Here is a 25520-nt window from a genome sequence, read left to right on the forward strand (position 1 = left end):
ACGGTTGTGGTTGAATATATAAATCAAATCACATGTATAAAATCATTTTTTTCCAGGTTGGGATGCTATCTATTCATTATATTGTATGTTATTTTTAATTCATTATCATGATATTAAAAACAGGATGTGTTGAGTTTGTTAATTTAATTTTGTCAAGGTGCAACTTACTCCGTACCGTCCGAGTTGAACAAACGAATGAACAAGGAAATGAATCATATTTAGGCTTGTAAAATATGAAGTGATATTTTGAATGATAGACACAATATAAAACCGTGAATAGAGACCAGCAATTGTAACTTGAGGCGCGGATGTGAGTATTGCGAGTTATCAGTTCCCCAACTCTCGCAGCTCATGATTAAGTATTCACAGTTTAGAGAATGAATGCTCATTTGATGACATGCATTAATGCTGGGGGTTTTTCATCTATTCGATTCGATCAGTATTCTAGTTAAACATTTCCACTAGTGGCTGCTACAGATCACAACTGCAACTCAGATATTCACATCTTGCATCATAACAGTGCGTGTTTAGGCACGGTAGATATATCTGCATGACAGATCAGCCGTATATTCACATCTTGCATCATAACAGTGCGTGTTTAGGCACGGTAGATATATCTGCATGAGAGATCAGCCGTATCGACAACTGAGGACTGCCGAAGTAAGTCGCATGTATTTGACATGGCAAATGTCCCATTTAACCTATATTAAAAATGCAGTCCTCAGTGTGTGGTTGCCATCGGTCACAGCCACAAGTGGTTATGTTTGGTCTAGCACTTATAAGGTAGTAGCTCAGATCGAACACAGTCAGCATTTTTTTAATTTATGTTTCTCTAAAAAATTGTCTGTATAAAATGAACAGTGTAGGTTTATTCTCTATTGTCTTTTGTAAAAATGTTGTATAGATAGAATTATGAAATATATAAATTATATATTATTATTAAATGAATCATGGTAAAATAAAAGGCACTTTGAAAAACTTAATTGAAGTTTATTTATAATAAGAGTTTTTGAACACTTGGGGGGGGGGGGGGGGGTCAAATGATTTAATACCTATTAAAGACAGTACACTATTTATATATTTTATCCTGTACCCGAGAGAAGTTTCTTAAGCGAAAAACAATATTTTAGGCAAAAAATTAATTATTGTTTAGGGTAGTGATTGTAAGGATTTTTTTTTTGTCTTGACCGAAATAGTTTCATTTTTCGATAAACCCACATTTTCTCTCGGGTTGAGATATTATTGAATTTAGAATTAGAATTTATCCACCATCTGAAGAATGTGCTGTTGTTCTTGCTGTCTCCATTCTGGATTCCCGGCGTCTCCCAGATTGCCGGCGTATTCTATAAAGCAAAATTAACGGAATGGTGAGTAAATACATGTCCGGTTGATTCTACAATATAGGATATGATGAAACGTTATCCACATGCAGCATTGGTGGTTTACTTGCTAGATCTAGCATTTTTTAAAATATGCATCTAGCTTCAAAAATACGCATTTGACCATACGTGTTAATCTAACTTTTTTAATACCACAAACAGATTCAAATTTCTCAAAGAAACACCAGAATATTGTACCACATTTGCTTGAAATTAATGTGCTGGCTTTTTGTACATAATATGTACAGTGTAGCCAACCGTACTACAATAATTATAGTATTTATCCTATAATTTTCAGTCCGTATATAACAGTGGTGTACATAAATAGTGCACACTAAACTTTGTCAGTCAACCAACACCATCTGCAATGAAATTTGTATTCTTAGTTCAATTGGAAAACAAATAAGTATGTCTGACAAAGTTTGGTGTGCACTATTTATATTGGATTTCCACAGCCCACCTCCACCCTTTGCCACTGGTATATTATAGTATGTCCATAATACTGACGATGACCGCGCGGCTTAAGCGTCGGCCTATAGCCTCGTGGGCCCCAGGTTCGAATCCTGGATCTGGCAAGTACACATTGTTTTTCAATTTGTGTATGAGTCAGAGTATGGACCTAATAGGTTGAGCAAGTGGCTGACATCCATTTCTTGTAAAAACAAAATCTGTTAATACAAACGACCACTCTGGAGATTGATCTTATTAGGATCGGACATGGTCGGAATAATACTATAATTTTGAAATCGATAAAATTGGCGGGCACGAGAAAGAGAGAGTGCAAGTTGAATTTGTTGATTTTGATTGGTGAAAAAATTGGTTGGAAAAAACTCGAGGCGAAAAGGGGCTCCCGACCATTGGTCCAGATCGGAATTTGTTAAATACCTGGGTAAATTCTTTTTGCCGGAAGAGCTAAATAATAAAGTTCTCGATTTTGATTTTATTATGACTTTATTTTGAGAAAATCTGGCTTAGGGTTAAGGTGATACATCAGTGAAACGGCAAATAATTTTCAACTACAGGCGCAACGAAATTTTGGACTTGCTCGCATTCTGAGAGAGAACGTCGAGCTGGAAGCACGTCACTTTGTTTCGTGATGGAGACGGGCGTATTAATTCTTAAATCGTGTAAAGATGACTAAAAACGTTACCCATTTACTTTAAAAAGAAAACATGTCAATGAATATATTATTATTGTTACTAATAGAACAATAAACAGAACATAAAATGGACGTATGTAGGATTTATATGACAAATTATATTTCGTTTGGCATGTATCATTTGCACCCGCGACCCGCAATCAGCGCATCGCCTAGCTACGATCTTTTTAGACCGTGCCTCAACTGAGGTACAACCTTAACAAACCCGTAACATGTTGAATAAATAAAATAATTTGATAATTTGAATGCTACACATGCTTCAGTGAATATTATAAAGGCAATTTTTTAACTTTCAATTTGATTCGTTGTCGAAAATAGTCGTTTAAAAACATAACATATGTTGACTCGCTGTGGACATTTTTAAAACCCTCTTTATAATGGCATTTCCTTAGAAATTGGGGTATTTGTCATAACTGTTTTATGCCAGTAAATATGATAAGATACCTATGGTGGCCGCGCGGCTTAAGCGTTGGACTATCACGCTGTGGATCCCAGGTTCGAATCCTGGGTCTGGCAAGTACACATATTGTTTTTCAATTTGTGTGTGAGTCAGGGTATGGACCTAATAGGTTGAGCAAGTGGCTGACATCCATTTCTCGTAAAAAACAAAATCTGGTGATACAAACCTCTATTCTGTGGAGGCCCATATGATCCTATTAGGATCGGACATGGTCGGGGAATATGATAAGAAAATAAAATTATATAGGTTTACGTAGTAGGTATGAAGTGAAAACCGTTTTTTTGTGATATGGGAAAAATCGCCAGAGTTGGGTTTGTGACTCATACAGTGTTGGATAAAAAATATATTGCCTTTTTAACACTTATATTCTCACACATTTCTCATCCTCTGAAATAATTTGACCAGTAGTGTACAAAAAAAAACCCCCAGTTTTAAGATTGGACACAAATCAATTCACGAGCCCAGGGTCACTGCGTTGGTAAGAGTAAGCTTAGAGTGACCCTCGTAGTCCAGTGTGTAAGGCGCTGGCCTTTCATACAGGGGCTCCTGGTTTAATTCCCGGTGAGGTTACAATATATTTTTGTTATTTTCTCAAATTCTGGGTGTTTGTGATTGTTTCACTTATATTACTGATTACACTACAGTCGTTGGGCCTCATCGCCTGTTGTAGTGTTAAAAAAAGCCAGAGGGTTAATTGCGAAAATGGTAACAAATTTTTATTAATTTACTCAGTTGGAGGTGTCTTACCTCTCATGACGTGTCGTACAGTCTTGAGCGAGCCTCCCCTTAAAGCCAGTACCCTCTGCACCCTTTGTTTGATAGGCTGAGCACCGGCCCCTGACGCACACACCTCCAGCATCACATGGTCCACCAGTTGAAGAGTAAAGAGGCCGCCCGAGAGACGTTTCATGTACAGGGCGTCTTCCTCTGACTCTGGCGTGTCGTCTTCTGCCTGAAATGGAAAGTTAAATCAGTAGAAATATCTTTCTGCCCACAGTGGAGAAGCTTTATCTCTGCTATCTTCCTATTTGGGTCACACTTTTTCTTCAATGAAAGTTTGTGATTGTATCCAATGTGTATGCAATGGCAAAAAAAAATAATAAAACCGAAATATTGAACGCTTAATAATATGCATGTTATAAAATCAAAAGTGGAGTACATATTTGACAGAATGCCCACTTTAAATTCAGGGGACACGGATTTGAATTTGCTGCTTGTTGACATTAAAATATGTTACTCCTAATTCTGTTAGGCAAAGAATTTGGACTCTCGATAAGAAAGAGTCTTATACGCATTCCGTATTAGGAGTCATGAAGGCAGATCAATTTTATCAAAGTATTGCACGTGTGGTTATATTGGTAACAAATTTATTATTTTCTTTTATTGGCAGCCATAAAAACAAAATGGAGGCTTGATTTATTCTGTTGCTTTGTTTACATAACCTTTTACGTACATGATAATTATTCATCTTGAAACTGTTGTTTTTGGCTGCCTACATGATATTGAAGATTTCCCGCATGTTATAGAGCTAAATTTTATATTAAAAAGTCTGTTTTGATATTTGCGCGAGATGTCAAATTGAAGTCGAATTTAGTATTAGTATTTGAATTAGAATTAAGTATTTGAGGCTTATTTTGACAATATCTGCAAATATTATCATGTATGTAATTAACTTATTGAATAAGTCTGAAATTAATACTGGAATGTCATAAGTAGTAGAAATGTGAAGTTAATAAACCTTTGTCTTCGAAACCCAGGCGCCACACGGACAAAAAGACCAAAAAATATACCAATGGATGAAGCAGACGAGAGTATGTGGCATGATGGTATTGCGAAAACGATGATATAGCAATGGGGTGGTCAAATCGCTTGGAAAACGGATAACAGTTGTAGAGATGCAGTCATGGGCTGACTCTAGTCTGGGGGCCCGGTGTGGCGGGTAGACCAGATTAGTTAGATAAAAACACATCACAAATTTGCTTTATTAGTAAAAAAAAGTCACCTGCGACTATTATACTTCATGACCATTAACATTTTCAATTATATGATTGTGCGATGTAATTTATGATTATTGTGTGTCGATACTCGACAGCTCCATATTAAAGTGGATGAATTAAAAATAGAAAAAAATCACTTATAATACACTGAATAGGTACCCTTAATTTGACCTGAAACAATTTGAAAAACATTAATGTAGTACGTAATACTGACTTTAACCTTAAAGATAGGTAGGGGCCTGCCAGAGATCCTAGCTTAAGGGCCCACTTCAGGTTGTGGGGGCCATGGATGCAGTCATACAGTGGTACCCAAATCGCATTAAATGACCTGCTCTAATATCTGCAGTGAAGCTTATTCTTCAGTGAAAAAAGAGATGGTATTCTTACCTGTTTCCCCTTTTCAATTTCTTGCTCTATCTTATCGACTTTGTCCAGATATTTGAAATGCAATTCCAGAAGTCTGTCCACCTTCTCAAGATCATTCTCGGTGAACTTTGTCAGCAGTCTTTGTCTCTGAGAGCCTTGCGTATTCCTCAGCATAGATGATATGATGGATATTACATGCTCTGGAATTTAAAAACATATATCGTTATCGACAGCACTGAATTTGGTAGGTACAACCAACCGTTTTAAAACATGTTATGATACAAGTTCTTTCATTAATATAATTACCTTCGTGCTGATCTGTCGTAAGGACCCTCTTCCTCTTGGGTGTCTTCATAAAGAGTGGGAATATGGTGCGGAGTCCCAGGATATCCACAAACTTGTTGCAGTTGTCTTTTCCGTCAGGACCGGACATGGCGTGATCCAACACTTTCAGGGAACCATTCCGGGACAGCTTTTTTTCTCTAAAATCAAAACATATTACATGGTTACTATCGCAATACAGAAGCCGATAGCTATGGTTATGATGGTGACTTGGCACCCCTACTATAGTGGATAAAATCTCTGATTCTAAATCTGTTGGTTTGTATTCGAATCTGTCAGCTGGATCAAATTCATGTTGATTGATCGAGAATCCAAAGTGGGCACTACTGGTCCCTACGCAGGCACTGGATGACTCGAGAGCGGGGCGCTGGAAGACAAGCGGACGCTAGGCTACCGTTTTTGTAGGTTATAATTTTGCGGGGAAGAAGTTTTATGCATGTAAGCGAACAAACATCTCTGCTTATTTGCTCTGGTATGTGTCATTTTATGTGTTTTTAAATCTTCATATCGTGTTTCGCTTGTATAAGAACAAGCATTGCATTTATGTAAATGGTTTTTCACCAGTATGTGACATTTCGTGTGTTTTGAAGTAGCGTCACAGAACAGATTAATAAGATAGCAATGTGAGAGCCAGTCTTCACCAAGGCTTTGAGCCAGATTAGGTTTATTATTTTACGGCTATAAAACACAAGAAACACAAAGCACGCTGATGGTCCTCAAATATTATCAACATTGAATGCACGTTTCGTTTACATAATAAACTTTAATGATATCACACAGATGTAAATATTGAAAATAATATGTGTTTAAATATCCCATATTTCTTGACACAAGAATTATACCTTCTTACAGCCTCACCTAGAAGGCAACATACTTCCCTTATTTTTGTGTTCCCTGAGTGTTACGGTCTGCTGGTAGAACTATCGTATATTATTCAATTGTTAATAAAATTATTAAGTAAAAATCATCAATATTTTTGACTGACTTGATAGCTGATAGAATATAATATGAGAAAATTTGGGAAACGCTATAGAGAATGTGTCCAATGGGTTGTGATAACTAACATCTGATTGTCATGCCCACAGAAAACAGTTAAGATTCACACCGGACGGTAAAAGCAATAAAAAAAAATCATTGAAAACTCACCTCAACATTAGATTCATCAGCTGTAACCCCTCTCCTCGGAGAAAGCGGTCCCGGTTGGAAGCCTGCATCAGAGCCGAACACAAACAGTTGAACATGTTCTCCATCATCTCCTGTTCTTCACTGTTGCTCGGGTCGTGGCGTTTGTAAAACTGCATTCAAAGATACACTTATAGTTTTATGTGCCAAACTGTCAATCACAAAACCTTTCAACACAATTGCATATATTAGTGATTTCAAACGTCTTCATTTCATGATGCTTTTACTGACTAAAGATTCTTTCACGGCCTGAGCAACGGACCCTCACTCAGAGGAGAAGAGGCGATATGACAGAAGGTCACAGTTAAAACCTCGGTAAAATTATATAAAAAAATTAAAACAAAAGCTTCGAATTAACAGGCGCTAATTAGTCCTCAGATACTTACGGCAAGTTGCTGAAGGAGAACATCAATTCCATCCAAGTCTCCGAGAAGAAGTCTGTTTTCTGTGCAGTCTTGAACCAATATTGATAGGATTTCACTTGCATACAATTTATTGGCATCAAATGGAGCTTTAACCTGTTCCAAACACATAAAAATACACAGTTAACTATTTGTATTATTGGCTCTACAACCCTTAGCCAAGTTGCACATAAAAACTCGTCTTGTACATGTCGTATTTGTCGATGTTGTTGTTGGAATACACAAAATACATAAACAACCTTATAATATAAAACTCTCCTGCGTCCGGTACCTATTGACATACGGATGAGAATACTGGGCACTCAGCAAACAGGACGAGTGTAATATGGATATCTTTGAGAGTATAGTTTTGGGAAGAATCTTTGGAGCTGTTCAAGAAAGTGGCATTTGGAGGTCAAGTTATAATGAGGAGCTATACACACTTTATAGGGGCGAAAAGATCACACGGCATATGAAAATGCAGAGATTGCGGTGGATCGGCCGTATGCATAGAATGCTGGAGGACATACCGGCGAGGCGGGCTATGTACGCAATCCCCGATGGCAAGAGAAGACCTGGACGGCCAAAATTGAGATGGCTGGACTGTGCCACGGGAGATTTAAAAATGCTCAGTCAAAGCAATTGGAGAGTGTCAGCGCTAGATCGTCCAGGATGGAGGAAATTTTAGAAGGAGGCCAAGACCTACCAAGGGTTGTAGTGCCATAAATGATGATGATGACACAAAATACATGTGACTACCGCCACACACAGCGTGATTGCAACATGTTTGGTTGAAAATATATCTTAAAGTACATAGAATGAATGTCGCTTGTCTGTAGTACAAAAAGTCCACCCTACCACGCATAGAGTCCATACTATTTTATAGCGCGTAAGTTGCGCTCCACTCTGGTACACAATTATTAGCGAGCAACTACAGAGGGCCTGTCAGTGTCAGATCACTAGGGAGAGCAAAAATAACAATGGTGGTTCATCATAATGAAATGACATTTCAAGATCAGTAATATCCTTCACATAATTGGAACACTACACATTCGCATATTTTTAACTGATAATGAATGAATTTCCATCGATACAAATCACAGATTCTTTGTCGGATGTACAATGACATATCACTGTCGGTGTTGTGGGCATTGGAGAGACTTGCAACATTGCAGGCGGTTACGATTTATGCTCATGTTCGTGTCGAGTCAAATTTCAGTGTGCATTGCACTTTCTTATACGGAAACAGAAATAGACATGAGAATCGAACCATCACTAACAGTTTGGGAGACAGATACTTCCACTACAGTGCAGAAAGTGCAGCTGAAAAAAGAACTACTTAGGCTAACGATTAAACCAGCAGCTGATTCATATGTAGCAAGATTCACACTTGTATGGTAAGAAATTTATTTGCCAAAGTTGCACAGATAAAAATCCCGTGACGCTTGGACAATGCAATACTCTCAATCCATAGAACATTTTCTATATCTGCCAATTCAAGGACACTGGAAATGTTCTGAAATTGCCATCAAGACTTGTTATACATAAAACTTTCTCTGGTTTATAGTTGAATCATTATATCTTGGCTACGATTGTATGGCGCTGTATGCAGTTCTTAAGACTTAAGCGGGGGACTTTAACACGCCTGTAGCCATGATATAGTGGTAGGGCTACAGTAAGTACATAGAGACTGAAAAGTTTAACGTGATGCTTCGCGGCGGCGCTCGTATTGTTTTCGATTTCGAAGTATTGTGAGAGTATTGCCAGGATTGGAAGATATTATTTCCCACTTCCTTAAATAGGTATATATTTCGCAAATTTCAAATACAGTGATATATATTTTTTCTGAATAATTTAGGATAAATTTTATATGGCAATATTAAAATTTCAAGTGTGTTTTATACCTGTCAAATCGACAATTCTTTCGATAACATTGTAAGAAGGGCCGAATGAGCTTATTTTGTTGTTTTTATTCTTCACAGTAGGAGATATATATTATCATATTGTATATATTATCATATTTCTTTAATATTTACACATGCTGTCTTTTCCACTTTCTTGTTATATTAGTTGTTATTTGTAATTAAGATATTTTTATATATTTGTATTTATTATGTATTATGGCGCATTGGCCAATCGCTGTAATGCCGTAATACTCTTTTTTTATAAATAAATAAATAACTTATAATCTTCCTGCTGTTGCTTTTCAAAACTTTTGCCATTATTAACACGTCTAAATGACTGATACCGCGCACTTATAAGAAACATCAAATGCGTTCAAGGTGAGGGGAATGAATACTGAAACGCGAGAGGAGGGGATTCTAGTTCTTCAAGCCACCGCACATAAACTTAAACTTTTCGCACTCTAGTCTATTTACTTTGGCATCTATGGTGTCTTCAGAATGCAATAAAATTGAGCCGATTTGGTATTGAGATTATATCGTCACCGTTCAGGCAAAAGTCACCAACCCTAAAAACATAGTTTTGAGATATCGCAATTTGAAAGTTTGAAAATGCAGGAAAAATCAGATTTTAATGTTTTTAAGGTTTTATCTACATTAAATTATTTTCTCATGTATTCTTAATAATTTCTTTAAGGTAATTTTACTTTTTGATGCTAATTAAAACATCTGGAAGGTTTTGAAGGAGGCAAGGTAGCTCAATTATGGTTTGGTGACTTTTGCTTGTTAATAATCTGAACAATGTTAGCCAAAAGAAGGATCAGTAAAACTCACCATCCATAGTATAGTGACTTTTGCTTGTATATTTATAACGAAGGATTTATTTTTTTTATATAGTCAATAATGTCTATTCACCTATAATGACTTTTGCTTGTTAAGATTTTATCGAAAGTCATTTAGTGAAAAACAAATAATTCGGATTTAAGCAAAATTTTACTAACTAATGTACCGTGGTGAGTTTTGCATCTTAAATAACATAATTTTACGCTTCGGGTGACATACTCAACTCAAAACTGCCATTTTCAGGGTTGGTGACTTTTGCCTGAACGGTGACGATATATAAAATATGGATCACTGTTGATGGAGAAAATATATAGGTAGCTCTATGATCAAGTGCAGAAACACTGCATACTTTGGATGTATTTTCCGCAATGAGCAGTATAATTTAGGGAAAGGTAGAGGGCAGCAGAAGACTAGGTAAATAGAAGATTTTCCTGGTTATGCAACCTACATAAGTGGTTCAATGTCCAAGGTGTTGGGGATCTGATACAATATGCCTAGGATAGGGAGGTGTACTGCAAGATAGTCTGATAGAAGCCGGCATCAAAAGAATAACTTGTTGTGAACATTGAAAGTATTTGTCATTGATATTTCTGATAGTACCGACCTTAAGTCTCTTGAGAAGCCATTGCATGAAGCCGAGTTTCGCAACTTCCACACACAGTTCAGGTCTGAATTCGGTTATATTCTCGATGATACCTGCGGAAATTTAAATTTACATAATTAACGGTTATCCTCATCGTCATCAGCCAGAGTCAATCTACTGCCGGACGAAGACCTCCCCTAGTTCTGTCCACTTTTTATAACTTTGCACTCCTTACTATACTGATACGCCTCTTAGCCTGATTAACGCGCATAAAATTAGATCAACTGATATTTACTTGAATTAAAATGAACCTAGTAATAAATGAATAGACAAATAATAAATGTAAAAAATATATTTTTAGAATAATATATTAAATCATTTTCATCCTAGACCCGGAGTGCAAAGTTATGAAGCATAATATACTCTACTTACATCAGGCGAACTTGGCGAGTTCATTGATCCAATGAGTTACAGGACGGTCCTGTAGTTCTTTAATGCCCCTTGGGTACCATTTATCACGACCGTTGCCATTTCATCATTTCGGCAACATCTATCACTATACTCTTATCTGCCCGTTTATCGATCGGTTTTTTTTTCTGGTTTCCATACTACATTGCCCTACTCTTAGTTTTTGGATTAGTCTTAAATTAAGGGTCCACAATGCACACACGAGTACTGGTAGCACACACTGGTTGAACATTTTACGCTTTAGGCACAATGGAAGGTCACTTTTGAATATACTTTCCAAATAAGCTTCATGTTAGTTTAGTTCTGCGAGCAATCACATCTAAAATAACTGTCGATAGAGATTTGTTGCCTAAGATAGACATAGTTCATGACATGCTCAATTTGAATAATATTATTTAATATATTGTAATATATAGTTTGTGTAATTTTGGGTCAGCAAAACAATTTATCATTACGGTACACTCTCAGTAATCCGCCGCTCGATTACCCGACAACTACTATAATCAGAAAGCACAAAATCAAGCGCTATAATTCGCCGGTGTTCGATTTTCAAATTCAGTAGTCCGCTGCGTACTATACAACGCGACTGAGACGGGTTTATTTTGGAAACTTCTCCTTCGTAAAACGTACGTTCATCGCGGAGAAAGTAATGCACCAGGGAGGAAAGTGCCCAAGGACCGCATCACAATTATGCCGTGCTCCAATGCAACCGGGACACACAAACTGAAGCTTTTGGTCATAGGGAAAGCAAGGAATCCAGCCATTCAAGAATATCTGCCTCACTGAACAACTGGTTGTGTCAAGTGATTTGCTGTTTAATATATAGTTTATAAACTTAGTTTATAAATATGTATAATTTAGTATGTACTTGATTTTGATTATAAATAAAACCGTAATTTTCTGGTACAAATTTCTCAAAAAGAACTATTTTTACGAAATACCTGTTTTAATTCTTACCATATTTTGTATGTATGCACTATTAATCCGCCGCTTTCACTAATTGGACACTTGTCTGGTTTTTGGAGTGGCGGATTACTGAGAGAGTACTATACCTACTTTATGTTTCATGACATTTATTAGTATCATTATCATCACATATTTGAGATCATTGCGTAGCATCCATTGACTTTTTCCAATGATGAGACCCACTCGCCAAAAGTCAACCACACAATGAGCCAGAAAGAAAAAAAGGATCAGAAGAGTTAAAGTGAATTGGTTGGATTGAACTGGAGCGTGAACATTTTTTTCAAGACAGAGGCGTGCACCTCTGAAACTATTATTCATTTATTTTATTTATTTATTGAAAATGACACAATGAGCACATTCCAAATTATTAATTCAATACGTTCACAACATGACATAAACAGAATATAAAGTACAGGTAAATCAAATTAATAGAGAAAAAACAACAATAATTTAAGAAAAATACAAATTAAACAATAAAATAGGATTTTAAAAACAAAATACATATTGAATCATTAAAAATGTCTACATCTCTAAAGAGTGCATTGACCATCCGCACAGCCCTCGCTATTGGTGCCTGGTGAGCCTGACATGGGGAAACAGCTTTCACCCAACGTAGGTCATGGATGTAATTAAAATTCTCCAGAATATCAGGATTGGAAACTATACCAAGTAAGAGCAGGGAAAAATGCTTCAAGAGCAGAAGTGACCTACGGCTTCAAGAGAATGCCTTGAATAAAGTTAGTCGGAAAATACTCGTTTGAGAAACTGTCAAAAGGAAAATATTTATATACATTAAAATAAACATGTCGAAGAAATTTCTTCTGAACACGCTCTAAAATAAGAGTATAGGAAACCTCATAAGGACTCCAGATAATGGACCCATAATCAAGAATACTCCGTACTAACGACACATAGAGTTTACATAAAACATATATATTCGACACAAAGCAAACCGTCTTTATTGTAAATAAACATACATACTTCAGTATATTTAGCTACCAATCTATGTACAATGATTGACATGATGTTATGTGCATCCATAGTCAGTTATAGTTATATTTGTGTTATAGTGTGAATGTTTTGATTCCGGTACAAGTTAACCATATCGTATTCGAAATGGTTTTTAGTTAAATCTATTTATGTTGGGAGCATTCGCAGCACTGCATGCCTGTCAAACAGTTCATTTAAAGAACTGCATTATTATAATAAGCATTAAGGCCACCCGCTCACGTGAATACTCAAAAAAGTCGAGACTGAAACTCCAGTATCTAGCTAATGTATTTCAATAGCGGCTCGCTGACGGCAAGACTGGAATCTCTCAGTTTCAAAACGTCTGCGACCGAAACCAAAGAGACACGACATTCTAGTCCCCCAGTCTCTCAGTTTCCAGTCACCCATAAAAACAGTGGTACCAATATCAGTAGTTTTGATGAAAAATCATATTTTCTTACCAAAATTGGTAGCACTGAACAGAATTAAACACGCAATAACATGTCAAAAGTTAAAGATGGGCGAACCGATTTTTAATTTAAAATATGTGGCAGATGTTGAGAAATACTCCTGCCTGTATGATTACAGGCTGCCAGAATATTCCCGTAAAGATATTACGGAAAAAGCTTAGAATGAAGTAGGAAAGACAATCAGTTTGACAGTTTGAGGTTTCGGTAGCGCCCTATGCTAAGCATCAGTCACTGGCCAGTTTATGAGTTCCATCACCAACCAGTTCGTCATATTTTAGTTTCAGCGTGAGCGGATGGCCTAAAAGATAAAATATTTTATAGAACTGACCTAAAGTATTGTGCACTCCATCTCTCTCTTCCTGAACCAGTTCATCTAGCCTGGTGAGGTTGTGAAGAAGAAGAGGAATGGCCTGGCATTCTTGTAATGCGTCTACTAGTGTCTCTGCACCTTCTGTACTCTCGTGCAAAATATCCACATCTGTTAATTCCTGCAATATAAATATGTATGTAATAACTTTTTTTTTTTTTTTTTTTGTGATTTTACCGAGGCTTTGACTGCGACTCGCTGTCATATCGCCTCTTCTCTTCTAGAAGGAGATCCGTCGATCAGGTCCTCACTCCTATTCTGTTAAATAACTTTACAATTTTGCCTAACTCTTCCGTCTTACCCACCGCCAGGACACCCTTCAATTCGTCGACATTCTCATAGATATCTGCAATTCGCAGCTGTACTCTGTGAACTTCATATTTGGGGCATTGCAGTGCTATATGTACAATGTCCTCTAAAACATGACATTCATCGCAGAGCTGCGATTCGCTTCTTCCCATGAGGACATCAAATCTTTTGCCCATGGTGTGCCCTGTTCTTAGCCTCAGTATTAACTTAAGCTCATTCCTCGTCAAAGAAGACTCTACAAACCAGGGCACCTCTCGTGGTGTTGGTAGAATCGACTTACTCCATTTCCCCTTTTCTAATGATGCCCTATGGTGAAAATCTATCCACATACTATGGCACATTTTCTTTATAGCCTCATTCCAGTCCAGGTTTTCTGGTATCCACTGATATGGTACCCCTGAATGGCCGGCTACCTTTGCCAGCTCATCTGCCCTTTCATTTCCCTCAATGCCCATGTGCGATGGGATCCATTGAAGGCATAGATCTCCTCCTCTATTTTTCTTGGCGTCGATCTGGTCAAGGATGTGGTATGCTATGGCTTTACTGTTATGTGAGCGAGTTGCTGCGGCAAGATGTTGTAAAGCGCTTTTAGAGTCTGTTAAAATGACAGCGGATTGCGCCGAGAAATCATCGCTTAAAGTGTATTTAATTGCTTCGTTTATCGCGATGAGTTCTGCCGTCATTATTGGTATTGCTGGGTTTAGCTTCCAGCTCTTGTTTATACCTACTTCTGGTATCACAAGAGCTGCTCCTGCTCTATTCTGATCTTTGGATCCATCTGTATAAAGGTGGCTCCATCCTGCGTACCTCTCTGTCAGCATTTTTTCGACACGCTCTCTTCCTTTATCGGATACTATGCTCCGTTTTGGTTTGTCTATTCCTTTGACCTCTAGTTGGATAACAGAGCTGAGGTCGTAGGTACCAACTGGCCTCCTCAGCGAATACATACCTAGGCATTTTGTATTTAATACCTCCCAACTTTCTGTGGCTTTTAGGATTCCTACCAGTAGAGGGAGCTTTCTTTTCTCATAATATGTATTGCTTTCAACAAGCTCGTATAGGAGTTTCACCTTTGCCAATATGGGGTTATCTATTATAGATTTCCACTTCATCCATGTCTTGGTAGCCAGTGCCCATCTCCTGACATTCAGTGGAGGTACGCTGAGTTCCGCTTGGAGCACGTGAATGGGTGTTGTCCTGATAAATCCTCCACATATTCTTAATGCTTTGGACTGGATGCGGTCTAGCCTCACCGAATTAGTTTCGGCGGCGGAGTGGTAAAACATGCTCCCGTAATCTAATCGGCTTCTAATGAGTGCCGTGTATAACCTTCTCATATGAATGGGGTGTACGCCCCACCCACCTCCCGCGAGTACTTTGAGTATGTTCAGAGGTTGTGTCAGGCTATTCGCGCAATGACTAATATGATGCTTCCACGTTAGTCTATAGTCCAGGTTCATACCTAAAAATTTATAAGTGTCTACTCTTTCTATTATAGTGCCGTCGATTTTTAAGTTAAGCTGGTTTTATCTCTTGCCTCTGGCAAAAAGAACCACCTTAGTTTTGCTGGGAGCTACTTTGAGGCCTCGCGTTTCCAATAATAATTTCATTTCGTCAAGACTCTTCTGCATTAACCTTTGACATTCATCTACTCTTTTTCCCGAACAAAAAAGTGCGAAATCATCTGCATATTGTACAATGTTGACCCTCGTCATTAACTTTAATATGTCAGTTGTAAGAATGTTGAATAGTAATGGGGACAGGGGGTCTCCTTGCGGAAGGCCTCTTGAGCATACCGTACTCTTCTTTTCATTATTAATGCACATGGTGATTTTTCTTTCATTTAAATACTGCTTAAGATATTTAGTGATCTTCCCACCGATTCCCCATTCATTTAACACCCTTGACACTTCTTTCACATGCACATTATTATACGCATCCTGGATGTCCAGGAATGTTGTCAGGGTTACTTCGTTTTTGACCTGTGCTGCATTGATGTCTAGTACTAGGTTGCCTATGTTCTCCAGAGTCGACTTTTGCCTTCTGAATCCCGTAGTATTGTGATGAAAAAGTTGTTTTTTCTCTGCAAACCATTCGATTCTTCTTGCAATCATCTGGTTGAACGTTTTGCACATGCATGATATGAGTGCAATTGGTCTGACTGACGACACTAGGGTAGGGTCTCGCCCTGGTTTTAAGATTGGGATAATCATCGTTTCCTTCCATTGCCTAGGGACTTTGCCGGTTTCCATGATTAAGTTGAATATCTCCACTAGTTTATTTTTTCCGATCTCTGGCAGCTGAGCGATCATGGAATATGAAACTTCGTCCATGCCGGGGGCAGTGTCTTTATTTTTGGTTACTGATCTTAGTTCCGCCACTGTAAGAATTTCATTCATTGTATCATTAGGATTATGTGTTTCCTGTTCTGCGATTTCTTCCTTCATTTCGTCACTTTTACTTGCTAGTTGTTGAAGGAGGAGTGACGCCATGCTTTCATCCAGTTGATTATTGAATTTGTTTCCCGATTTGCCCTTCATCCAACTCATTTTTCTCCACATTTCTGAGTAGGAAGTTTCCGAGTTGACGGAGTCACAAAATGTTTTCCAACTTTCTCTTTTGGCTTTTAGGATTACTTTTCGAGTCGTGGCTTGCTTTTTCTTTAGTTCTAGGTAGTTTTCTGTGGAACTGATTTTTTTGAAGCGTGTATAGGCAAGCCTTCTCTCAGCGATTGCCTTTGATACTTCGGAGTTCCACCATGGTTTTGGTCTAAAGTTTGGGTGACTGCATACTTTGAGTCTCGGAATGCTTGAATTTGCCCCATTATTCAATATTGCCTCCAATTTATCATACTCTACTTGTGCATCTCTGGTAGGTTCTGTAAGTCTGTCTATGTCATTTGAGATTATTTCTCGATATTGTTCCCAGTTTGCTTTAGGGTAATTTCTTCTTGGGATGATTTCTGTTTGGCATTGATTTTCCACAAACTCGATGATAATGGGTAAGTGGTCACTGCCCATCGTATCGGAGTCTATTTTCCAATCGGTTTCCAGTACCAGCTCGTTGGAGATAAATGTTATATCCGGTGCCGCTCCTCTCTGATTTGGAGGGGCGACCCTGGTACTTTGTCCATTGTTAATCGCTACTAAGTCAGAGTCAAGGCATACGTCAGCGACATCCTCTCCTCTTGCGTCTCGAAGTATATGATCCCACATTGGGTGGTGTGCATTGAAATCTCCACCCATAATTGATCCCTCTCCCATTTGATCGAAGAGCCTGCTCCATGCGTTTTTCCGAATGGTAACATTGGGTTTACAATATATTGCTGTCACTGTTTTTAGTTTTTGTGTCCCTCTGATTTCGACTTGACATGCCTCCAGTTCAGTTGGAAGGCCTTGTAGGGTCTTTTCTTTAGACGCCAGTGTTTTATGCACCAGAATCGCTATTCCTCCGTAACCATCCCCTCTGTCTTTTCTATACATCGTGTAATCATTGAATTTCAGATAGTCTAATTCAGACCTCAGCCAAGTCTCTGAGATTAATGCTATTGAAATTTTTTGTCTTATTAAGTAGAGTTCTATATCATCCTTTTTTTGCTTCATACTTCTGGCATTCCATTGTAAAATCCTAATTTGTTTTTTACTATCCATTTTGCTCCAGAACCTCTCCTAGAATTTCCTTTAAGTGTCCTTCTTTGAATTGTTTGCATACCCAGTCCACTGCTTTAATTATTAGTTGTTTAATGATCTGCTGCCAGTCTCCCCCTTTCAGCAAGACTTTCATAATTTCTCCCATCGCGTTAACCTCTGTCTTCCCCTTTGAATTTTTCTTATTTTTTGTAGGCTTTACGCCACTACCTGTAGCTATTATTGTTGAGCCTGAAGCTTCTACCACCGCTTCTTCTTTCTTTTTGATTTCCTTAGTTTTTTGAATTGTTTCGCTTTCATCTCTTCCTACGATTTTTTTTTGTTTTAATATGTCAGCATAGCTATTATTTAATATATTTTTTTTTGCTTCCTTGAAAGGTATGTTCATTTTTTTCATTGCTTCTTTGCAATTCTTTTCCTCTTGCCACTTTGGGCATTTTTGGCTGTTTGCCGCGTGGTTACCTTTGCAATTGATGCACGTAATTTCCTCATTTTTTTCGCAGGTTTTGTGGTTTTCACCACACTTAGGGCACGTTTCTACTGTACGTCCGCAATTGTTCGCGATATGTCCATATCGCCAGCATTTGTAGCATTGCATAACCCTGAATACATACGGTTCTACAGCAAAAGAGACTCCATATATGTAAATTGTTCTCGGCAATATTTTCTCCCCAAATTTAATACTGACTGACGAGGTCTTTGTCAGCTCTCCTGTATCACCTTTTCTTGTCAACCTCTTAAGGTTGATTACTTTTGCATCACTTTTGATTTCCATTTGCAGTTCTTGGAGGTCCATATCAATATCGACTTTTCTTATTACTCCATAAGAGCAGGAGTCATTCTCTTTGGTCACAAAACCGAGATCTTTGAGTTCTCCAGCTTGTTTCACTTTATCTGCTTCTTTTTCGTCTTCTACTTGGATGTACGTCTTTAAATTTTTATTGTAAATTTTCTGTACTTTTACTCCTGCCTTATGCAGCATCTGCGCTATTTTTAACTTTAATGGAATTTTACTTCCCGTCGCTATCATGACGATGTTTTGGTTTCCCTTTGGAGTGACCCCAGAGTCTCTTCTGGGTTTTTTTCCAGAGGTCACCGTCTGCCATTCTTCTTCTTTTTCTCCAACCACTTCCTCTTCATCATCGTTTCTTTTCTTCTTCGATTTTTTGGTTTCATTCACTTCCATTGTGGTGTTTTCCATTTTATTGTTTTTGCCGTTCACGCGGTCTTGGAATTCGCGCAACAGTGTGAACAAAAAACAGTGTGGACAACCCCTCGCTTCACAGCGTTTGACGCACTCCCCGCACAAAGTGCACTATCCGTGCAACAATAAATATTTTTCACTTTTTCTCAAGCACTGGCACTGATTGTCAAAATCACATGGGACCACACATGTTGAGTTTATTGTCAAATTCATTTACAAACAATATTATTTTTGTTGTATCCCGTATTTATAACCGTTCGCGAGTAACCAGGCGAGTAGCGACACGAATACGCAAGCGAAGTTGTACAACCTCACTCCACCGCTGTTGGCTTCCGACTGGTATGTAATAACTTAAAATATTTATAAAATTCACAGTGGCTATTATGAAAATAAGTTTTTAGTCTGCTACTAATCATAAAGTGGTTTGAAGACAATTTTAGTCAGGGAATCCAAAACAGTTTACTGATAGTTTGAAAATAATAATATAAAATTCATGGATAACTAGTGTTGTGAAGTGAATTTAAGAATCAATGACTCCGCCGAATATTAGCGTATTCTTAATAAAATCTGACCTGAATAAGATGAACGATCTGGGTGGAGATATCGGTGTTGTCGTGTGACAATAACTCCAGCAAAGAAGGTACGCTCTTCATTTGTACCAGAACTGGATACAGATCGGGAACAGTTGCTATTACACTCAGGTCCTGAAAGACAAATGAAAATTGCATTAATATAAAACCAATAAGGCATTGCGAACACGCCATAACCTGAGAAATGTGGAAGAAAATCTCAGAAAAGAAAATCGGAAGAGAAAGAAAAAACATTAAATTACAATGTTCGTTCATATGTAGAGCATATGGACGACAACAAAATGGAGGTTATATTAACAGTTTTTTACATAGAATGATGTTAATCACTTGTCAATGGCATTTGGTCATTGCAGTGGATCAAACATTGAAAAAACAACACGCGTTTATTTTAACTAGCCGTGAGTTTGATTTTACGACTTCATAGACATCCTCTTTACCAATTCGGCCAAGGTGGTCTTCTATACAGTGGACAACAGGTTATTAATACAGTCAAACTCGGTTATTACGATCTCGGACATAGCGAGATCTCGGATGTAATAGGGAAACATTTGTTGACATTTGGTTTATGATTTTCTCCATACATTTATTCACTGTTATAATGAGCAACTTATCGGATATAGCGAGTCAAAATAATGTTAATGTGTCGATCGTTTAAAAATATTTCGACCCTAAGCAATAAAATCCAATCGGACAGGATACTGCCGGGGACGGATTACGTTTATGACACTACTTAAGTCGCCGGCAATAATGAAAAATTATCCACGCACATGGTTGAAAAATCCAAGGTTTGTGAAGTCCGTAGGTACCTTCCAGCGTTCATTACAATAAACAACTTCTTTTGTAGTTTATGAAGGCAATGCTTGTTTCGGGGATTTTTACGATGGTTTTCAGATTTTTTATTTTCGACTTTTTTTCTTATGCTCATTTAAAAATACCTATTCTCTGATACAACGAATACCGCTTATAACGAGCAAATTCAGTCGGTCCCATCTTCCTCGTAATAACCAAGTTCGACTGTATAACGATTAAAATTAGTTGATAATCGTTTTGTATTGCAAATTCATTTGCAGCAAACTTCAGACTATTATTAGCCGCATCTGTTAAAAGTCTGTGTCGCTTGAAGATATTATGCAGAACACGACAGCCGAGCTATACTTCATTCCCAAACAGGAATTCCAGAAGTGCTTCTAAAAATGGACCACTGGGGGAAATATATGCAATTCCAAGGAGTCTATTTTGAAGGAGATTAGGATTTTAGACCTTCACTTGAGTAATTGTGTTACACCCGCCGAAAGACTGGATACTTTTTGAATAGATCTCGTACTGCTAAAAAATTGCTACATTTCACACCTGTATCGATTGGTGTAGATCCACTTCGCTTTCCATAAATTTGTCGGGCTGCTCTGGGAATTTGATGCGCATTTCTCTGTTCTTTAGCGATTTTTTTTCAAATAGCAACACTAACTTTTTTACAGCTGTATCATCTATTACGTCACCCTGAAAATAAAAATTATATAGTTTTCATGAAAACATCACGCGTATAAGTACTAGATACGAATAATTTTTTATTACACATATTATAACGGCTTCATAAGGAAACTTTAGCCAAACATAGCATCGCATAGGTGGAGGGAGCGCCGCATGCCAATTACCGCAGTAATAATCAACTGACAATCACATACTGTTTCTCACTATTTAATCGGAGTTCTTTTAACATAATTTACAAACGACAGTTTTATTATTCTGTATTATAGAAAATGACAATCATCACGGGAGCTCCGGCAGACAGACGGTCCAACCTTCGCCTTCCGGTTACTAAGTGACGACCAAAGGGCTCCTCACCACATCTTTTATATTCTAAACATTCATTTTATTACTGCCTTTACTGGTTAGTTTTGATGATCCTTTGAAGGTAGCTATAACTGATAAAATGGTTTGCCGCAGATGCCCGCATGAGCATTTATAACTTTCTTTTTAGACCAAATCCAACCTAACCTAACCCAACCTAATACAGCGGTGCCCAACCCGTAGCTCTGATTTTAAAGAAGATTGGGAAGAGAAATATTTTTTTATTTATTTTAAGAACATTTGTTTTATTTGCGGTTCAACAGTTGCTATTGAAAAAAATTGCAGCGTAAAACGACATTTTACAACGATTCATAAAAAATATGGTAGTGAATATCCTATTAACAGCAGTTTAAGAAAATCTAAAGTGAAAGAATTGAAAGCCACATTAGTTGCCCAACAATCTATATTTACGTAGTCCGTAACTAAATCAAGAGCTGCTACAATTGTTTCATTTAAGATTGCACATATTATTATACTTGCTATGCACAATAGTAATAAACAGTACTGTCTGACAAGAAGATCTAGGCAATAACCGGAAGTCGCTAGTGCGGTTAAAAGTAGGAGGAGCTTGTTAATTCACAGTTTTAACACGTGGACAACTCGTCGCTAACCAGAAAGCGCTTCAATCAAAGTGCGGTTAAAAATGGGAGGAGCTTGTTAGTTCACAGTTTTAACACGTAGCCAAGATCTTGTTGGAGAGTAGTAGTGTAATTATTATTGTGTTTTTTTTACCTGTTGTGCTGATTTTTTCAAAAAAAGGTCATCGTCTTATGAGCGGCTCGCATAAAATTTTTAAATTCTTAATTTGCTCGAGATAGACTAAAGGTTGGGCACCACTGACCTAACATAATGTTATTGTGTGCTAACCTAACCTAACCTAACCTAACCTAACCTAACATAATGTTATTGTGTGATAATGATGCATCGAAATGTATGAAAATATCAAATTTTAAATTAACAATTATTGGATCGAAAAAAATCTGCGCCGACAGAAAAAGGTATTTAATATAATTGTCTACATAGAATAAACTGTTTTCGTAAAAAAAAATTATAAAAGCTCAAGCGGGCATCTGCGGCACTATAACCATCATATTATTTCATATCAATACATATTTTTCTCACCCTGCTTGACTACGCTGGTAATCAAATGGTAGAGCATTCGGATACGGCACGGAAATTGTCCTTTCTGTGAGTATGTTATTATCCATAATGTTTGAGGCTTTCACGGTTGTTTTTTATCGTAGTATATTCTTGGGTTTTCACCGTGTCTTACCGTGTGTGAGTGAACACGAGAGAGCATACCGACTTAAACATTACACGATGTCGGCAATTGCCGAGCACTCGATGGATACAGGGCACAAATTTGACTTTGAGACCAAGATATTGGGTCGGAATAAAGGATATTTCGCACGATTGGTAAAGGAGGCCATTGAAATCCACAGAAACCCTGAAAATATCAATAGGGATGATGGATTACGGTTAAAAACGTCATGGCTTCCGGCACTATCAGCAAAATCTAATATTCGAGCCAGTATCCCCGGTCGCAATGATTGACAGATTACTCTGAGCAAAGTTTGCTCTTAGATAATCGGATTCATTTTGACATTCTTAGAGCAACGTTTACATTCACATACATACACTACATTTCATCATAAAACATATCTCTTGATAATGGCCTCTGCAACGAGCCCGAAAGGTCGAGTAAAGAAGGAAGAAGGAGACACGGTGAAAACCCAAGAATATACTACGATGTTATTATCCGGTGACTGCACCAATATTTTTATTTTGTTTGTACAATAGTGTCAAGGAGTAGAAATTGATATTCATGAAATTAACCTGTGTTTCTTCATTCTCAACAAACTGCAGGATTTGTTCCCTCTCTATGTCTGTAATGGCCGGCTCTGCTGTTAGGTTTTGGTACATCAACGTTTGCTTCACCATACTGTCGGCCTTTGTTCTGGCGATCTTCCGCATCTTCTTCGCGACGACTGTCTCGTCCTCTGAATCGTCGTCTCCGTCATCTTCGTCAGGACGCTTTGGTGTTTGTGCGGGCTATTTAGTAAAACAAAAACAAAAATTCAACATAACCTACAAAATTCCTAAAAAACGAAACACAAGATTAGTGATACATTAATAAATAAAACTTGACAAGCAGTTAATGATTACATATCAAATAATCACCTTAAAAGCAAGTAATTCAGTAATATCCATGGTTAATCAACGTTTCTATAGTTTAATCGGATGAAATTTCAATTGTCAAATCGCGGTTAGCAAGAAACATAACATTGATATTGCCATACTGCCTATATTTTTATTTCATTTAATTAAAAAAAGCACAAAATGTTTTTCAATATTATTATAAAAAAAATTAAATAATTTATTAACAATTAAATGTTATGATTTTGAAAAAAATTTGATTTTTTGCAGTACTGTATTTTAGTATCATCGATTAATCAAATTTAATAATCGTTATGTAGTAGGTATACATGGTACGAAACGAATAATATTTTTAACAAGTGGCATCACTATATTTATTATCATGATGGCGCCATTCCTCTGAAAAGTTTCTAGTGTGTTTTTGGCAGATGAAAATATTTCGTTGTCTTGTACAGGGCGTTCATATGGCATAATGAAAAATGTCAATCGAAAGGAATTATCAAATACTAGAGATTGGGAGTCTCCAGGAAAGACATGTGGCTTTCTCTGTAAGTAAATTTTTCTTTGGCATGAAAAACAGTTTCTCTCTGGTGACATAATTTTAATTATTATAGAATTTGATGTTAAACACAGATAATTTTCTTGCAGAATCTTCAAAATCTGGCCAAGAATGAAACGAATTTAGATGTGCAGCGATTAATCTCGTGCTTGATTCACGTACAAGACTCCGAGCTTGTCTGTAAAATATTTGGACTACTTGCCTATTTGGTATTAAACAATGTAAGTTAAAAATAATATTGATATTAAAATGGCAGTTTGACAGCTACGCAGTCCTTCTAGCATAGCTATTGCTGATTTTGTAATATACCGTCTATCTCATTAAATATGGCTAACATCCATTTCTCGAAAAGACAAAAATCTATTAATACAAATTCCACACCGTGGAGGCCTATATTTTATGATCTAAAATTCTAAGGATTCCACACTAAAAAAAAAATCTATGATTACCTTTCAACATGGAGTATATTCACTCCATAATGAATAAACCGTAATACCCCGTTTACACATGCATGGATGTACTGTGCACAGTAAGAAAATGTATGGGGAAATATGTATTATCCTACAGTTGGCAAGATTGCGTGCATAAATCAAACAAGATTAATACCCCGTTTACACGTGCATGGATGTACTGTGCACAGTAAGAAAATGTATGGGGAAACATGTATTATCCTACAGTTGGCAAGATTGGAAGATTCCGAATTTCCAATGCGACAGTAAGATTATTTTCTATCTGCGCCTGCGCAGTAAAGCGATCGTTGCGAACATGCCGGCAAAAACTACTCATTTTGAGCTCCGATTTTCTACGACCCGTCAGACACCTCGCGTCTCGCTTACTCTTGAAGAATGAGATTGGAGAGACAGTTAGCACGATTTTCAATACGACCTGTCAGATCCTGATAGTTTAAAATAAGCACAATTGCCGACAATAATTCCATGCATGTGTAGAGGCGCTATTATTGTTTGTTATGATTTACCACTTGTACCATTGTCATGGGGGGAATGTTAGTTGCGACTTATAAAAATTCGTGATACGAGATCCGATGCAAGCCTGAACGTCGACCGACATGTGCAAATAAAGCGACGCGACTGAAAGGTCTGTAATAGTCTCTAATCATAAACAATTCTACGAAAGCAAAATGAAAAATATTCAACAAAAACGGTTCGGGATAATATTTGTGACGGGACCATAATATTAATTTATAATTATATAACGATAGATCGAGAAAAACAATAAATCTGGGAACAGTTAATACGGGATTATTTAACATTGTTCTTATGGGTGTTTGGCGGGACTTTCAAAAATGAACGATCCGTGCGGGAAAACGATTTA

At 37.4% G+C, this 25520-nt stretch overlaps 1 protein-coding gene across 2 annotated transcripts; it reads right to left on the reverse strand.

Moving 5' to 3' along the window:
- Window positions 1-971: 971 nt before the first annotated feature.
- Window positions 972-23773, reverse strand: LOC147069004 (beta-catenin-like protein 1). Of its 2 annotated transcripts, XM_085951541.1 has the most exons (13): window positions 23654-23773; window positions 23309-23524; window positions 20975-21121; window positions 19607-19738; window positions 13836-13995; window positions 10635-10726; window positions 7272-7403; window positions 6850-6998; window positions 5668-5843; window positions 5383-5561; window positions 3746-3950; window positions 1232-1343; window positions 1009-1134 (listed from the first exon to the last, which is right to left on the reverse strand). In XM_085951541.1, exons 1-12 carry the CDS (start codon window positions 23681-23683, stop codon window positions 1255-1257), a joined length of 1707 nt encoding a protein of 568 aa, XP_085807667.1. In that variant the 5' UTR covers window positions 23684-23773; the 3' UTR covers window positions 1009-1134; window positions 1232-1254. The 2 variants fall into 2 exon arrangements, with proteins under 2 accessions (XP_085807666.1, XP_085807667.1); XM_085951540.1 differs by having other exon boundaries at window positions 972-1343.
- Between the last annotated feature and the right edge of the window lie 1747 nt (window positions 23774-25520).

This window comes from Rhyacophila brunnea, unplaced genomic scaffold (genome assembly GCF_057557595.1).
Source record: "Rhyacophila brunnea isolate RB1 unplaced genomic scaffold, BYU_Rbru_1.0 scaffold_24, whole genome shotgun sequence".
Taxonomy (NCBI): Eukaryota; Metazoa; Arthropoda; class Insecta; order Trichoptera; family Rhyacophilidae; genus Rhyacophila; species Rhyacophila brunnea.